General features: G+C 41.4%; 1 protein-coding gene across 2 annotated transcripts in view; it reads left to right on the top strand.

The window, feature by feature from the left end:
* Nucleotides 1–18,898, top strand: part of LOC103293341 (ubiquinol-cytochrome-c reductase complex assembly factor 1) — a 127,716-nt gene that overhangs the window by 56,422 nt on the left and 52,396 nt on the right. For both annotated transcript variants that reach the window (XM_008149687.3, XM_028157865.2), the window contains one exon: nucleotides 18,160–18,268. In XM_008149687.3, the coding sequence (XP_008147909.2) occupies nucleotides 18,160–18,268 (109 nt within the window). The remainder of the gene's footprint in view (nucleotides 1–18,159; nucleotides 18,269–18,898) is intronic.

Genomic DNA, 18,898 nt, shown 5'->3' with positions numbered 1-18,898 from the left:
CTGAGAATTGTCAGTCCACTCCCTTTCTATGTCCCTGATTCTATTATATTCACCAGTTTATTCTGTTCATCAGATTTTTTATTCACTTGATTTTTAGATTCACTTGTTGATAGATATGTATTTGTTGTCACTTTGTTGTTCATAATTTTTATCTTTACCTTTTTCTTCTTCTTCCTCTTCTTAAAGAATACCCTTCAGCATTTCATATAATACTGGTTTGGTGGTGATGAACTCCTTTAGCTTTTTCTTGACTGTGAAGCTCTTTATCTGACCTTCAATTCTAAATGATAGCTTTGCTGGGTAGAGTAATCTTGGTTGTAGGTTCTTGCTATTCATCACTTTGAATATATCTTGCCACTCCCTTCTGGCCTGCATAGTTTCTGTTGAGAAATGAGCTGACAGTTGTATGGGTACTCCCTTGTAGGTAAGTAACTGTTTTTCTCTTGCTGCTTTTAAGATTCTTGCTTTGTCTTTTGCTCTTGGCATTTTAATTATAATGTGTCTTGGTGTGGTCCTTTTTGGATTCCTTTTGTTTGGGGTTCTATGCGCTTCCTGGACTTGTAAGTCTATTTCTTTCACCAGATAGGGGAAGTTTTCTGTCATTATTTCTTCAAATAGGTTTTCAATATCTTGCTCTCTCTCTTCTTCTGGCACCCCCATATTTCAGATGTTGGTACGCTTGAAGTTGTCCCAGAGGCTCCTTACACTATCTTAATATTTTTGGATTCTTTTTTCTTTTTGCTCTTCCTGGTGGGTGTTTTTTGCTTCTTCATTTTTCAAATCTTTGACTTGATTCTTGGGATCCTCTAGTCTACTGTTGAATTTCTGTATATTATTCTTTATTTCAGTCAGTGTATTCTTAATTTCTGACTGGTCCTTTTCCTTTTTTTTTTTTTTGGCATTTTCACTAAGATCCTTGAAGGTGTCACTAAGTTCCTCGGAGGTTTCTAGTAGATTCTTGAGTAACCTTATAACTGTGGTTTTGAACTCTATATCCAGTAGTTTGCTTCCCTCCATTTCTGTCATTTGTGACCTGTTTCTTTGTCTCCACATTTTGGCTGCTTCCCTGTGTTGATAGAGTGGCCCTGTGTAGTAGGTGTCCTATAGGGCCCAGGGGCTCAGCCTCCCCAGTCACCTGAGGTGGACACTCTTGGTGCACCCCTTTGTGGGCTGCTTGCACAGTCTTGTTGTAGTTAAGCCTTGATTGCTGTTAGTATCACTGGGAGGAATTGACCTCCAGACCAGTTGGCTGTGAGGACCAGCTGTGTCTACAATGGAAGATCTGTTGTGCAGGAGACACCCTTATGAGGCAGGACTTGCTTCAGTGGGGCTTTGGTGCTCACTGAGTCTGCCCCTTGAGTGTGTCGCTTATGGATGTGAAGAGTTGTAATCTGGTATGGTCCCACTCTGACCACTGGGTACACTGGCTCTTGCATCTCCAAGGAGATACAAAGTCAGCCACTGTCTGAAGCCACCCAGCAGGAGCTACAGAGAGATCTGCAGATTCCTCCTCTTTGTTTGGGGTTTGGAAGTGCCCAGATGGGGCCCAGCTGCGAAGCAAGGCAGGCTACTACCGCCAAGAGCCTTGGGCCTTCTTTTGGAAGCTTTTGAGCTCTCTGACCCAGCTACAGTTTGTTAGGTTAGCCTGCGAAAGGACAGACCATTCATATGTAAAAGCCGCTGCGCATAGCTTGGGTGGGGTTGTAAATTGGGTGGGGCGGGGTCTTCAGGGAATCACCAGGGCAGAGCAAACAGCAATGGCTGCCAGTCAGCCGTCTCCGCGTCTCCACATCTCTGCGTCCCGTGCTCCCACACAATGATCGCTGCAAGCACTTCTGAGGGAAAGCTGCCCTTTTGTTCCAGCCTGGTGCGAGACAGTCCAGTTTCTCACAGTATGAGTCTGGGTCCCCAGAGTCTTGCCCGGAACTGGAGTTCAGAGCAATTGGGAGCTTGTATCTCCCTCCCGATTGAAAACAACAATAGTGCACCAAGTTGCCAGCCCATGTTGCGCGTACCTCAGTACCTCCACACCTCCACACCTCCTCCCAGTCTCAGTGTGCTTTTTCCTTTCCTCCTAGTTGTAGAACTTCCACTCAGCCAGTTTTCCTGTGGTTCTGGATGGTAGCTGTTTTGTCTTTTAGTTGTAGTTTTGATGTTGTTGTGAGAGGCAGCAAGTACAGGTGTTTACCTATGCCACCATCTTGGTTCTCCTCATCAATTCAAACTTTTAAAAAATCCTATCTAATAAAAGGGTAATATGCAAATTAACCATCACTCCGTCATAAAGATGGCAGTGCCAATAGCGGCTGGGGCATTGGATGCTGGCGGCATTGCCCTGGCAACGAGCCCCAGCGTCCCGTGCACCCCGGCCCACTGAGGGAGGGATGGTGGTGTCGTTGCAGGCCGGGCTGAGGGGACACCCGCCCCTCCTGCACGAATTTCATGCACCGGGCCTCTAGTCTATATAAAAGGCGGTGTCGCACGGAAGTAACAATGGCGATTAAATATGATCGTAACAGTGATCGGGTAGATATAATTATCACCATGTAACCGAAGACAGATATTCAGAAACAAATATGGAGGACCTCCTTTTGAAAGGGACTTGCTCATTCATTGGAAACCAGATCCCAATAATCCGAATGCCACTAAAATGAAACAAATCAGTATCCTGTTTCCTACGTTAGATGCAATGACATATCCTATTCTTTTCCCACATGGTGAAAAAGGCTGGGGAACAGATATTGCATTAAGACTCAGAGACAACAGTGTAATCAACAATAATACTAGATTCAATGGATGATGCCGAAAAGGAAAATTTTCCCATCGAATTTTTTAAAAGTATTACTCCTTCGGGAATGCCGTGTCATAAATTAGAATTGAAAGTAGGTGCAATCATCATGCTACTGAGAAATCTTAATAGTAAATGGGGTCTTTGTAATGGTACTAGATTTATTATCAAAAGATTGTGACCTAATGTAATCGAAGCTGAAATATTAAGAGGATCTGAGGAGGAGAGGTTGCTCTGATTCCAAGAATTGATTTGTCCCTGTCTGACACTGGTCTCATTGTTAATCAACTTATCAGTCATTGTTTTTATCAGTGTTGTTTTTATATCATGTTTTTGTTCTTTTTATGTCTTTGTTGTTATTGTTTATTTATTAATCAATTTCTATATTATTTTCATAAATATTTTCTTTTCTTTCATCTCTGACATTTCTCTTATAGAAAAAGGGTGAATAGCAATATTAAAATATTTCTTCTAATTAATTTCCTTTCAGTGTGTATTAATTTGTACATTGGACCACTAGTATATGTCTATTTTTATTGATTTCAGAGAGGAAAGGAGAGTGAAAGTGAGATAGAAACATCAGTGATGAGAGAGAATCACTGATCAGAAATCGAACCATGAGCTCCTGGTTCATAGGTAGATGCTCAACCACTGAACCACTCCGGCCTGGCCAACTCAAACTTTTTTTAACCAAGACCCTTAGTAACAAATGCATCATTTTACTTTGTGTCTCAGAACACGCACATATATCTGATACAATAGTTTTATAAAACTTATCTTTACAAAAGATAATCTCTGATATTTTCTATTTCATTTGAATTTATTTAAAACAAAAATTCAAGATGTCACACATTCAATTGATTTACTGGGTTATAAGCAATAGTACCTGAAAACTGGTCTTTGGCCTACAACCTTCCCTCTCCCTGTGTCAGTAAATACTAATAATATTTAGTATTAATCAATGCTTCTCAATGCAAATCAATACACACACACACACACACACACACACACACACACACACACAAAATCCTTAATATTCTCCATTGTTCTCTGGATAATGTATGTTTTTTAGCATGACATTTCTATTCCACCAAATATGCCACTCCTTTACTAGTCTCATCTGGTGCCATTCTAGGTAGCACCACTACCACCACTCCTTCCTCTGCAAAAAAAGCAAGACTATATAATAGAAATATCAAGTCTTCTGTACAAAGGTTTCTTCTGCCTACTAGTGAAAGGCCTTTTTCCTCTCCATCTGACAAACTCCTCTATTTTTCATTCATTATGCAACTCAGATATCATCTGTCTCCTCTCTGAAGCCTTTCATGCCTTCTGAAAGCAGTTAGTCCACTTGTGTGTTTCTTTAGTATTTTGGATACCTCTATTACCGCACTCGTCACATATCATTTATATATATTTTACATGTATGTATCAATCTTCTTTGTGGATGATGAAATTATTACCTTTTAAGAAAGATATGCAAATGAGCTATTTTGTCTTCTCAGTCCTATCTCTTAACTCTTAGTTTTCATCAATAAATGTTTATAAAATAATTGATGGCCTCAGATCTGACTTGGCTTCTATGGCAACTGGAAGAGTCCTGGCCATGCCTGTTTTTCGTTTTGTTTTTTAAATATATTTTTATTGATTTCAGAGAGGAAGGAAGAGGGAGAAAGAGAAACATCAGTGATGAGATGGAATTATGGATCGGCTGCCTCCTGCACTCCCCCTACTGGGGATGGAGCCTGCAACCCGGTCATGTGCCCTTGACTGGAATCGAACCTGGAACCCTTCAGTCCGCAGCCGACACTCTATATGCTGAGCCAAACCGGCTAGGGCAGTGGCCATGCCTGTTGATCCATGCCTGTTAATCAGGCGAGAGTGGCAAACCTCTGCTCCTACTTGAGTTTCTTTGGGTGGTGGAGCATGTATATAGTTGGAATTTATGTTGGTGTTATAAACGTTAACATAAATATTTGTAGGGACTCCCTATTAAAGTTTGTCATGGAACACTAGTACCTTATAAATGCACAAATTAATTTTAGAAAAATTAAATTTAGAAAATGCAATGGGACAAATAAAATTAGAATATGCCTATAATGGAGATGGAGTGGAGAAGGAGTAAAATGCATTTTGTATTTTTAAAAATTATTTTAAAGTCATATATCATAAATATAATAAGTACTGGGTCCTTTATATATGTTACCTTTTATTTATTTTCATATATTATCTCACACATTCTTACAACTATTTTATTTCTGTTTTACATATGAAGGATCAGAAACTTAGAAAAGTCAGAAAACTTGGCCAAAGAACTAGTTAGTACATGGTGGAGAGGAAATTTAAGTGTCGCTAGCTCAAAGTATTAAGTTGTTTTCCTCATTGGTAATTAAAACGACCAAAGTAACTAAATAATTATTTATTAATGTAATAATACTTAATATTAATTAATATTATTACTGAGTTAAGTACCTGCTTATTCTTTAACATAAATTCATAAAATTATAGCATTTATTCTGTAATTGAAACTACTGTATGCAGCATATTTGTTCCTTGCCCTCACAGGTAGTTTAGAAGAGAGACAACAAACAAATCATTAATAAAATACAACTGGGATAGGTGCTCTGAGACGAAATGATAGGGCTCTGTGGGAGTAGAGGGGTACATAATTTAGTTGGGGGTGTGGGTCAGTCAGGGAGGGCTTCACTGAAGAGATGACTGGATGTCATCACTGAATGATGACTAGAAGTTAGCAAGTCAAAGAGTAGATGAAAAAGCATTTCAGACAGAGAAACCTAGTGGTTTTCAGTCTTTTTACCAGTAGAGTTGTGTGTGTGTTTTTTAAGTGAAGTTTTATGCTCAGCCACAATGTTTGAATAGATCAAAGAATTGCTACTCAGGTTAAAGAAGTGGGAATGATCTGCTCACTTCAGGTCTTTACAACATGCCCAGTGATAAGGGACCCTTACATAGCTCGATGGAAACTCAGAACACAGTTTAAAAACCAGAAATCTAGCCCTGGCCAGTGTTCCTCAGGGGTTTGAACGTCGCCCTGCTCACCCAAGTGTTGCAGGTTTGATTTTTGGTCAAGGGCATGTTCCTGGGTTGCAGGTTCAATCTGGCCCCCGTTGGGTGCATGTGGGAGGCAACCGATCTATGTCTCTCTCACATCAATGTTTTTCTCTCTCTTTTTTTCCCTCCCTCCCACTCTATCTAAAAAAAATGGAAAAAATATCCTTGGATGAGGATTAGCAAAAAACAACAACCCCGAAACAAAACAAAAAAAACGTACACACCACAGATCTAGTCCAAATACTCCATTTTACAAATGAGAAGACAATTTGGGAAATTTTAAGGGATTTGTCTCAGTCCTCACTACCAGTAATGAAAGATCCAAACTCAAATCCAAAGCTATGTGAACTGCTTCTTCTGCAACGCTGCTTCCTGCTGGAGTGTCCCTTTTAGTGGTCATGGGGACGATGAGGGTTTCTTCCTCTGAATAAGAACAGCATAGCAACGACCATCAACTATATAAAATTGTGTTTCTTGGCACTTACTGTCTGTGTCCTGGGCGAGGCAACAAGTAAACCTGAAAATAGTATAGGGTGATAAGTGCATTCAGCAGACATACAGATCTTATGGGAGCACAGGGGGAAAGGGGCTTCCTGGGGATGGTCAAGGAAAGCAGTTACATTGGCCTCTGGGGACTAGCACCAGAGAACATGTGTCTTAAGGAGTTATTATTAAGAGGAGAAGAAGTAATTTTAAACTATTTTTAAAGATGTTTCAAGTGAAAAAAATGGATGAGAGGATGATTACTACAGGATGGGGGGGCATTTTGTTATTTTTTTATTTTAAGATGGGGAAACACTGAAATGTTTTTATAAGCCTAGAGAAGAAACCTTTGGGAAAAAAGAGAAGTAAAGTGTGGGGGTGGGAAGGGGTTGGAAAACAGTTTCAGTCCAGCCAGAGAACTGCCCTGGCAGACACTCCTGGCCTTTGCAAAGGGCTCTTTAAAACCATCACTGCAGTTTTGATGTAGCTGTAGGGCTTTCAAGCTCATGCTGGATTCCAGGAGCTCCAGACCTGCTATATATGGTGAGCCCTGGCCATGTGCACACCTTTTTCTCCCTCCTGCCTGCAGCGAGTCGCTTGGTTCAAACACTCACACATGTAGCTTTTAACACAAACCAAAGGCCTGTGCAGCATAATTTTACTAACATTGCATAACTATGAACACTGGTACCTGCTACCCATAAGCTTATTCTTTTTTTTTTAATTGAGGTATTATATGTGTACATATCTTACCATTGCCCCTCCCCACCCCACACCCATACATGCCCTCACCCCCCAGAGTTTTGCGTCCATTGGTTATGCTTATATGCATACATACAAGTTCTTCGTTTGATTTCTTATCTCCCCCACCTCTCCCTAACCTTCCCCCTGTAATTTGACAGTCTGTTTGATGCTTTACTGTCTCTGTATCTATCTTTTTGTTTTATCAGTTTATAATGTTCTTTATTATCCATAAATAAGCTTATTCTTTTTTTTTTTTTTTTAAATATATTTTACTGATTTTCCACAGAGAGGAAGGAAGAGGGATAGAGAGTCAGAAACATCGATGGGAGAGAAACATCGACCAGCTGCCTCCTGCACACCCCCCAAATGGGGATGCGCCCGCAACCAAGGTACATGCCCCCGACCGGAATCGAACCTGGGACCCTTCAGTCCGCAGGCCGACGCTCTATCCACTGAGCCAAACCGGTTTCGGCATAAGGTTATTCTTTATAGTGGATTTGACAGGCAGGCCTTAGGCCAGGTGTAGCTCTTGGAGGAGGCTCACTGTCAGGTGAGATGACTTCAGGAAGTGCCTCACCCCACTTGTCTGTTTGCCCACAGACTGTCCCTGTGGCCTCTGTGTTCCCCACATAAAGATTAGGCTTCGTGGAGAGGGAGTTTAGGAAACCAGGTGGAGATGGCCATGTACACAGCCCCAGGAAAGAGTCAATGTGCCAGCTCACAAATAAACAAACTCATTCATTAGCACATTGCTGAGACTTGAGTGTGGCCATGTAGGCTCTGCTTTCTTGGCCTTAGGTGGTGGCAGAGTACAGGAAACAAACTACACGAAAGTCCCCTTTGGGATTCCTTCGTAACAGCCAGAGTGACAAACCTGCCTGAGTGCCCACTAGTCTTTATTTAATTCAAATCAAATCCGCTCTGAGCTGCTTATAAACTACCATGAGGGAGAAACAAGGCCAAAACACAACTGGCATTGTCAGAGGCCCAAGCAGAGCAAGTGAGACAGGATGCTCTGAGCTGCCAGTACATGGCAGGAGGTCAGCCTCAGGAATAACAAGAATTCTTTTCTCTCAGATTTAGGCAGAGAGGAGGAAAGCATGGCTAGGAAAGTCTCGTTTCTTGGAACTCTGCAGGCAATGTTGTCTTCCTCCTTGTTTGATCCAGCAGGAAGGGGCTCTTGGACCTGTGCTGTCACAGAGTGGGGGAAACAGCCAATGCTGACACTGTGCTGGGAGATACTGTGGCTTTGGGGGAGGGAGTGGGCAGGGAAGCTAAGACTTCATTCCAACTCCTCTCTTCACCACTGTGCAACCTTGTTAGAGCATCAGTTTTGTCTTCTCTGAAATGAGACAGTTATACTAGACAGGTGGTTAGGTAGATTGAAAGACATAGTGAATGCAAAAGCACCTTACAGTGACAAGTCTCATATTAGAGGACTTGATAAGTTATTTGCCACAAGGCAGAATTTACATCTTAGCCCTTTATATTTTGATTTTCCTGATCAGTGATTCTTTCTTCCCTTTTCTCATCTCTATGCTCGCCTTTTAGAGATATTGGGGAGAGATTAGATTAGGGCGTGCACACTCCTTTTTTTCTTTACTTTGCTAGCTGGATTATTTGCTTTCCTTATATGTAAAAGAGATCAGTATTATTTATGAGCCACTGGAATCACTGAGAGGGAGGGATAGTACTGTGAAGCTTAAAACCTCAATAATAAATTTTAGGTTTAAGAACATTATCACGGGTGAGGCCTCGTGCACCTAGGCCCGGGTAAGGCCACGTGCCCCTGGGTCTGGGAGAGGCCAAGCGCCCCTGGGTCCGGGTGAGACCATGTGTCCCTGGATCCGGGTGAGGCCTCGTGCACCTAGGTCCAGGTGAGGCCACATGCCCCTGGGTCTGGGAGAGGCCACGCACCCCTGGGTCCGGGTGAGACCATGAGTCCCTGGATCCGGGTGAGGCCTCGAGCACCTAGGCCCGGGTGAGGCCACGTGCCCCTGGGTCTGGGAGAGGCCAAGCATCCCTGGGTCTGGGTGAGACCATGTGTCCCTGGATCCGGGTGAGGCCTCGAGCACCTAGGCCCGGGTGAGGCCACGTGCCCCTGGGTCTGGGAGAGGCCAAGCGTCCCTGGGTCCGGGTGAGACCATATGTCCCTGGATCCGGGTGAGGCCTCATGCACCTAGGTTCGGGTGAGGCCACGTGCCCCTGGGTCTGAGAGAGGCCACGCACCCCTGGGTCCAGGCGAGACCATGTGTCCCTGGACCCGGGTGAGGCCTCATGCACCTAGGTTCGGGTGAGGCCACGTGCCCCTGGGTCTGGGAGAGGCCAAGCACCCCTGGGTCCGGGCGAGACCATGTGTCCCTGGATCCGGGTGAGGCCTCGTGCACCTAGGCCCGGGTGAGGCCACGTGCCCCTGGGTCTGGGAGAGGCCAAGCGTCCCTGGGTCCGGGTGAGACCATGTGTCCCTGGATCCGGGTGAGGCCTCGTGCACCTAGGCCCGGGTGAGGCCACGTGCCCCTGGGTCTGGGAGAGGCCAAGCGTCCCTGGGTCCGGGTGAGACCATGTGTCCCTGGATCCGGGTGAGGCCTCGTACACCTAGGCCCGGGTGAGGCCACGTGCCCCTGGGTCTGGGAGAGGCCCAAGCGTCCCTGGGTCCGGGTGAGACCATGTGTCCCTAGATCCAGGTGAGGCTACGTGCCCCTTAGTCCGGTGAAGCTGTGCCCCTGGGTCCGGCCGAGACCAAACCAGAGGGAGTCGGACCTCCGTTACCACCTTTTGTCCACCATCCAGAGCTGAGGGGTCAGTGCTGACATGTACACATAAGGAACTGGTGGACATTGAAATTGGGTCCCAAAAGAACTGTTGGTACAGAAAGAAACTCACTACAGACTGATCCATCTGCCTGTCAGCATAACTATTATTGCTCGTCTCACATTCAGTTCTCATAAGTATATATCTAGTGACATATGATCTCGCTCATCTAGGGGAAATGATGAACAACATAGACTGAGGAACAAGAACAGAACCAGAAGCAAGGAGGCATCGATCGGACTATTGGGCCTCAGAGGGAGGATAGGGGAGGGTGGGGGGAGGGGGAGAGTTCAACCAAAGGACTTGTGTGCATGTATATGAGCCTATCCAACGGTTAAGTTCAACAGGGGGTTGGGGCATGCGTGTGGAGGGGGGGCGATGGGACTGGGGGGATGAGGACAAATATGTGACACCTTAATCAATAAAGAAATTAAAAAAAAAAAAAAAGAACATTATCAAACTTGGAAGGGCAACTGGAATTGTTCCTAGACAGAGAATAATAGTTCATGCATAGATTAAATCTATACTCAGAGTAGGTGCTTAGTAAATACTTGATAAGTGAATGACTAAGTTAATTTAATAATTTTTTTAAATTATTAGATTGTCCTTCTATTTTGTTTTTTTCTTTAAATATGTTTTTGTTTATTTCAGAGAGAGGGAGGGAGGGATAGAAACATCCATCATGAGAGAGAATCATTGATCAGCCACCTCCTGCACGCCCCATACTAGGGATGGAGCCCACAACCCAGGCATGTGCCCTAACTGGGAATTGAACGCTGACCTCCTGGTTCATAGGTCGATACTCAACCACCACGCCACACCAGCCGGACTCTTGCTGTTTTTTAAACATTCAGTCTTTTATTATTTTAATATACTTCTTCCAGGTAATCAGTTTTCATTTTAAAATATTTTTGTTGTCCTGCCCAGCTGGCATAGCTCAACCTATGAACTAGGAGGTCATGGTTCGATTCTTGGTCAGGGCACATGTCCGGGTTGTGGGCTCGATCCCCAGTGTGGGGCATGCAGGAGGCAGCCGATCAATGATTCTCTCATCATTGATGTTTCTATCTCTCTCTCCCTCTCCCTTACTCTCTGAAATCAATAAAATATATTTTAAAAATATTTTTGTCATAATTTAGATTGTCTCTTTTTAAAAATATTTTTATAAATAGACTATATTTTTAGAGCAGTTTTAGGTTCACAGCAAAACTGAACAGACGACCGTCCCTTTTTAAAGTTTATTTAGCATTCTTAAGGGCAATTTTTATTATATTTTAACATGAAAGTTCTCCCTTCCTCCTTTTCTCTTCCTCCCAGAACAGCTCTGAAATGGTGAAATTGAATCAGTAGCAAAATGTAATTTGATGTCTCAACATTTAATTAAGCATTTATTATGAGAAATGTATCCATGATGTGAATTGGAGTAGAGCTGTTCTTTTCTTTAAACCTAGTATTCTCAGTTGTTGTAAAGTAGTTTACTTAATGAATCAAACATTATTGTTGTTTAGTCAGAGCCTGTGACAAGTTTTGTTTTGCAGTGGATACCAGGAGCAATTATTAAATTTTTTTTTATTTTTGTTTACCATTTTGAATTTGTTTCACTCATTTTCTTTTCACTTACTAACATACTTTAACATTTTCTGGATGATTCCTGATAACTTTTACTGATTTTTGGCAGGCTGTCTTTGAGTTGCACTGGGTACGTTTACCTTCCCTGTATTAATAGTACAACCTGAGTTGTACTATTTTTTGGGTCTGTTTTAAATAAATTTTTAGTTTCTTTTTTTCCTGTTAGGCTGCCAGGAATTACTTTTTGTTGTTGTAATTATGCTTGTCTCAAGTTAGCCAGTCTTTTTTCCCCTTCCGATATGCTATTTCTAATGTGATGCTAGTTTTTAAACTTAAATCACTGCCCTTGTGAGGATTAAATGAAAAACAGAGTAAATGGAATCTGGAGGGTATGAGGCAGAAAAACAGTAAGACTCTGGAATCAGATCAGGATTTAGATCTCCTTTGATACTTACTAGGCTTGTAACTCTGGGCAAGTTACTTTTCTAAGACTCAGTTTCCTCATCTGTAAGATGGAGACAAGAAGAATACCAGTCTGGTAGAGTTGTTATAAGGATTAAATGAAATAATGCTTCTCTGTCACAGCACAGTGCCTGGCGCATAGTTGCGTTAGCTGTTCATTATAGCACTTGTTTATTTTCGCTATTAAGGATTTTTTTCTTCCTATTTCTTAGTCATTTTTAGAATAGGGAAAATTGCCAGATAAGTTGAATTCAGCCTAGATCAGATGTTACCCTAAAATTGCTAAGTCAGTTAGTGGAAATCTATTATCTCTGGGATCTAAAAAACAGTTTCACTGGGGTGACTATGGTATTTGTGGTTGAAACAGAGTTAGAGTTGAGATTTCTTCACCTACATCTTTTTGTAGCAGATTAAGTATTTTCTCAACATAAGAACAGTGTGTTTAGAATTGCTATCACTATGAGAAATGGGGAAAAAGGAGGCTACCATTTATATAAAAAGAATACATGTTCATATAAGTTGGTGGGTTATATGTGGAAGGATTCCTAAGAAACTACTGACTATGGTTGCCTTAGGGAGAGGAACAGGGAGGGTGGCTGGGGGATGTGGGCAGGAAGGAGACTTAGTTTCTGTTACCATGTGCAAGTATTACCTATTCAAAGCAGTTAATAAAGAAAGAAAGGAGCCTTAGCTGGTTTGGCTCACTGGATAGAGTGTCGGCCTAGGGACTGAAGGGTCCCAGGTTTGATTCCAATCAAGGGCATGTACCTTGGTTGCAGGCACATCCCCAGTAGGGGGTGTGCAGGAGGCAGCTGATCGATGCTTCTCTCTCATCGATGTTTCTAACTCTCTATCCCCCTCCCTTCCTCTCTGTAAAAGATCAATAAAATATTTTTAAAAAAGAAAGAAAGAAAGGAATAGACGGAATGTGTAAGCTATAAGGTCAGGTGACCTAAGAATTGACCTTTGGCTGCTTGGTTTGGACATTCCAGGCATCTGACTGTCTTAATCTGTGGGCCCTGCTTTGTGCTGTGCTTTTTCCTTGAAGAAGAAAACATAGAAGTTCTTCACAACAGGAATACATTCTGTCCTTAACTACCTAGAGAATTTGATTCACAAACTCAGGGAAAAAATTAGTTTAGCTTTTAATTAGCTGAATATGGTGCTGGTGAATGGACAGCCCTGTGGAATATTAGAATCTTATTTTCCCCGTTGAACTGATGGGAATCTTCATTAGACTTCCTGTTGATGAGAAGACTGATTCTTTGATCTGATTTTATAACTTTAGTTACGTGTGATGAAATTTGCCAGAGAGCTTTATATTTGAAAGTGTTTTACATCAATTAAGTTTCAAATTATATTTGAAAGTGTTTTATATCTATTGAACTAATCAGGTACAATATTTATGGAATAATTTGAATTTGCCCTCCTTTCATTTAGCAGGCTTGAATCCATACTGTGTTTTCTAAACTGTTAGTATCAGCAAAAATAGGTACAGGTTATAACAAATTTTGCTGGTTGTGTAGCTCTTAAAAGGCAGATGCACATGTGAGCTTATATTTCTGGATCAGACTATTCTGAATACCATAGTTCTGTTCAAGTAAGCATAAATTTGTCATTTTTCCAGCCCTGGTGATATTAATGTTTGATTACAGGGTTGAGCCTGGGAAGAAAGGGTTAACTTCTCAGAGACTCATCTGCTATCAGTGCCAAGGTGCTAATGTTATACTCCTTCTTCCTGGCTCTCCATTGTCTACTGAGTAAAGTCCAGACTTTTTTAGCATGGCATTTCAAAGCCTTTTATGACCTTGCTGGCACATTTTTCTGTTTCCTATACCTGCTCTACCACAAAAGCATTGTTCCTTTACATGTGTTGAGCTCTTCCATTACTCTGCTCATAATGTTCCATCTGCTGGAAATTCTCTTTATTTATTTTTTGTCTCTACCTATCCAACTTTAGCTCATCTTTCCAAGTCCCAGGTATAATGTTCTATATTCCATGAAGCTTGCTCTGATCCCACTCAGCCAAAAGTAATCCTCTCAAACTCCATTGCACTTTGTACTTTTCTCGGGATACTTACAACATTCTCTTTTAGGGCTATTTGTATATATGGTGGATTTTGTCTCCCCTGGGAGACTAACTGCTCTCTGGAGGCTGGGCTTTTTTTAGCCCTCCCTCTGATAATCCCCATATATATTCCCTCACACAGTACGAACTCAGTTTATGTTCACTGAGTGAATTGTCCGTGTGCAATCTTGAAAGTGTCTTCAATTTGCTTGATCTTTCCTTCCCAGATAACCATTTAAGCCTACCTATTATCTGTAACAAACAACTCTGAAACAAAAAAAAATTTCACCTCATGTTAATATAGTTAGTAAGTTTATGGTCTGAGAAAATCCATGCCTTTTAAACCTCAGAGGGCAGGTGTATTAACAAACTACAGAATTTTCAAATAAATGAAGAATTCCATTACCTCACTATTGCTGTTGATGAATTGGCCTCTGACGACACTCAGGCATCAAAACACACAGCTCTTTTCAGGTGAGAGGCTGACATGAGTGATTTGATTAGCTTTAAGAAAAAATCTTATGAAAAGGACTGAACTTTCCCCAGTTTGTTTCTGCCTTGGAATATGCCCTATATCATATAAAGTGGCCAAATCTTTTTCCGTGACCTGTTTTTATTGTCACAGTGTTATTTCTTAGGCACAAACTGGGTTCAGAGGTGCAACTTTAGAACCATAGCATCAGCAATTCCCAAGGTTGGAAGGGACATTAAAGATCAGGTAGTCACATGGCTGAGTTCCCACAAAATATGTATTCATCCTTCAAAAATCAGCAGTTCTCTATTTTGAGGTTATTCATTCCATCATTTGAATATTTAGAAACTCCCCTGTTAGAAAGTTTTGCTTTCAATATTCAATGCTGAGTAATTATTTCTCTTTCTGTGGCCCTCTCACTGGTTCTGATTCTAACTCTTAGGCAGTCTAATTACTGTTCTACAATATTTAAGGCAACTCTCCTGTTTTTTCCAGGTTAAATATCTTCTGATCTTTCATCTCTTCCTTTTGTCTCTTAAAAATATAATGTTCAGCCCTAGCTGGTTTGGCTCAGTGGATAGAGCATCGGCCTGCGCACTGAAGGGTCCCAGGTTTGATTCCGGTCAGAGGCACATGCCTGGGTTGCGGGCTCGATCCCCAGTAGGGGGCATGCAGGAGGCAGCTGATTAATGATTCTCTCTCATCATTGATGTTTCTAACTCTTTCTTCCTCTTCCTTCCTCTCTGAAATCAATAAAAATATATTAAATATATATATGTAATGTTCAAAACTATGGACAGTATTCCTATTAGAATCTAATCTGTGCTGAATAGGATATCTTACTTTATGCATTGAAGATCCTATATTTCCATTACTGTATCTAAAATCGCATTAATTTGGGGAGCAACTTCCTCTTCCTCTTGATTCCCTTAAAACATATACTGTTACTTAAGCCTGTAAGACTTTTTCACACATAGGTAGGCATGACTTGCCTATTCTGTACCTTTACAGTTGTTTGCTGTTGTTTTTGTTAATCCTCACCTGATGATATTTTTTCCATTGATTTTTAGAGAGTGGGAAGGGGGGAGAGAAAGAGAGAGAGAGAGAGAGGGAGGGAGGAGGGAGGAAGGAAGGAAGGAAGGAAAGAAGGAAGGCAGGAAGGAAGGAAGGAAGGAAGGAAGGAAGGAAGGAAGGAAGGAAGGAAGGAAGGAAGGAAAGAAAGAAGGAAGGAAGGAAGGAAGGAAGGAAGGAAAAGAAAGAAAAGAAAAGAAAAGAAAAGAAAAGAAAAGAGAGAGACACTGATTGATAGCCTCCCACAGGCGCCTCAACTGGGGCCAGGGATTGAACCTGCAGCCCAGACATGTGCCCTTGACCAGGAATCATATCTGCAACCCTTTGGTGTGTGGGCCAGTGCTCTAACCACTGAGAAATACTGGCCAGGGCTACAGTTGTTCTTTTAGGCCGAGATACAGGACCTTAGATTTATTCTTGTTCAAATTCATTCTGTTCTGTTCAGCTCGTTGAAACAGCTTGTTGAAGTATTTTTGGTTCATGGTTGGGTCATCCAGCATATTTGTCTTCCTGCCCAGCTTCTTGTCATCTGCAAATTTGATAAGTATGTTTTCTTTTCTCCATCTTAGTTACTAAAAGAAATGTTGAGGCAGACAGGATGGGATCATTCCATTGTACCAGGCTATTGCTGGTAGATTTTAATGGGCAGGATTAATTGTTTATGGAGGTAGTTTTGTCAATTTAAACTGAATATTCCATATTTATAGCAGGAATTATCTTTTAGGGAAGTTGTCCTGTTGTAACTGCTTAGTAACTAATGGGAGATAATAGAAATAAGTATAAGTATGGTCATGAGCATGAGATGAGGAACTAGCTTGGAAAGTTGATAACCCTGCTTATATTCTTTGTTTGTTTTGTTAATTCTCACCCGAGGATATTTTTCCATTGATTTTTAGAGAGAGTGGAAGGGAAGAGGAGGAGGAGGAGGAGAAAAAGAAGGGAGGGAGGAGGAGAAGGAAAGAAGGAGGAGGAGGGAGGGAGGGGTGAGCGAGAGAGAGAGAGAGAGAGAGAGAGAGAGAAACATCAATGTGGGAGAGACACATTGATTGGTTGCTTCCTGCACACAGGAATCAAGCCTTCAACCGAGGTGTGTGCCCTTCAGTCTGCAAGCCAGAAAAAGGCAAATAGCATATGATTTGGTTGGGTCATCCAGCATATTTGTCTTCCTGCCCAGCTTCTTGTCATCTGCAAATTTGATAAGTATGTTTTCTTTTCTCTGTATCCACTGAACCAAACTGGCTAGGCCCTGTTTATATTCTTATATATCATTAAATATAATGTTGTATTTATTAATTAAAATATATATAATTCTTACATTCTTATGTAAGGTCTTAAGCAGGGAGAGCCCTCTTGGTTGATGAAAGGCAGTGTTGTATAGGGGAAAGAGCCCTAAACTTGGCCCTGAATTTTATCTATTTATTTATTCAGCAAACATATATCTAATGCCTACTATACTTAAGCCCTGGTAATACAATGATAAAAAACAAACAAACCCACCAGACTTGAACTTTGCTTTCAATGGAGTTTACATTCTAATGGGGCAAACAATTTTATAAATACATAGATGAAATAAAATATTTTCTGTGACTTATATTCTTTACAAATGCTGTCCAACAGAAATAAAATGCAAGCCACATATTTAATTTAAAAGTAGCTCCATTTAAAAAAGGTAAAAGAAAAAAAAAGAACTTAATTTTAATAGTAGGTTTTATTGAACTCAATATATCTGAAATAACATTTCAACATGTAGGCAGTGTAAAAGTTTTGAGATATTTATATTCTTTTTCTTGAACTAAATCTTTGAAATCTTACTTATACCACATCTCATTGAATTAGCCACATTTAAAGTGTTTAAATAGCCACATTTAGCTAGTAGCTTCTATATTGGACAGCACAGTACTTTACCCACCTTTATAGACTACTCTGTGGCTGGGCAAATTACTTGCCTTCTGTAGGACTCCTGTTTTCATCAGTAATGAAGGATTCAGACTTACTTATCTTCTACAATTAAAAATGGTTCCTTCATGTGTGAGGGGGACCTTCTGAGTTGCTCTAAACAATCTATATATTTTTTAATAAATATTTTTATTTATTTCGGAGAGAAAGAGAGAAACATCAATGATGAGAGAGAATTATTGATCGGCTGTCTCCAGCGTACCCCATACTGGGGATCAAGCCTGCAACCTGGGCATGTGCCCTGACCGGGAATCGAACCATGATCTGGTTCATAGGTCAGCACTCAACCATTGAGCCATGTCGACCGGGCAATAATCTATATCTTGATTTGGATGGTGTTACGTGGGTGTATATAACATGTAAAAATTCATTAAGTTGTACACTTAAGATTTTGTACTTTAAGGTATCTATATTATACCTCAGTAAAAGTTTTTTATTATTATATTTAAATTTTTATTTAAAATGTTATTGTTTAAAGTATTACAAATAGTAGTACATATGTCTCCTTTTTTTCCCCATTGACTTTCCCCCCCGGCCTCCATCATTTCCAGTTTTTTATTCCGTGCTCTGTTGAAATCACTCAGATGAACTGTCCTTCAGGGGAAATGTGTGATGTGAAAAATGGAAACAGCCAGTGACTCTTTATCTCTTCTTCCCACACAGGATGTGTCTAGTCCGAATGAAGCAGGAAGGCCGGACTGGGAAATACATGTGTCGTATCATAGTTCATTTTATGTGGGAGGATGTTGAGCAGCGTGGCAGAGTCATGGGGGTAAGTGAGTGCTTTAGATTCTGGTCCTGAAAAACTCCAATGAGGGATTGAGTTGAAGTTTTATCTATTTTATTTTTCAATTACAGGTTTACATTCAATATTATTTTGTATTAATTTCCAGTGTACAACATAGTGGTAGACGATCATACACTTTTCAAAGTGGTCTCCCTGATATTTCAAGTACCCACCTGGCACTATACATAGTTATTACAATACTAGAGGCCCGTTGCATGATATTTGTGCAAGAATAGGCCTTCCTTCCCCTGGCTTCACTTCCAGCTGTCTGGGAGCCGGCATGTTCCCACTCCCGGCCCGCCTGGAGCTGGCAAGTCCCCATTCCTGGCCCACCCGGAGCCGGCAAGTCCCCACTCCCCGGCTGCCCGCAGCACCGCTCCAGCAGCTCCCTCCGCTGCCCCCCTTCCCCTCATAGCAGGCATCACGCCCCACCTGGCAGCTCCATGCCTGCATATGCAAATTAACCTCCATCTTTGTTGGGTTAATTTGCATACTCACTCTGATTGGCTGTGGGCATAGCAGAGTGATGGTTAATTTGCATGTTTCTCTTTTATTAGGTAAGATTATTAACTATATTTCCTATGCTATACTTTACATCCCCATGATTATTTTGTT

This window comes from Eptesicus fuscus, chromosome 12 (genome assembly GCF_027574615.1).
Source record: "Eptesicus fuscus isolate TK198812 chromosome 12, DD_ASM_mEF_20220401, whole genome shotgun sequence".
NCBI classification, from domain to species: domain Eukaryota; kingdom Metazoa; phylum Chordata; class Mammalia; order Chiroptera; family Vespertilionidae; genus Eptesicus; species Eptesicus fuscus.
Note: the sequence above shows the minus strand (reverse complement) of the source record. Positions and strands in the feature narration are given on the sequence as shown.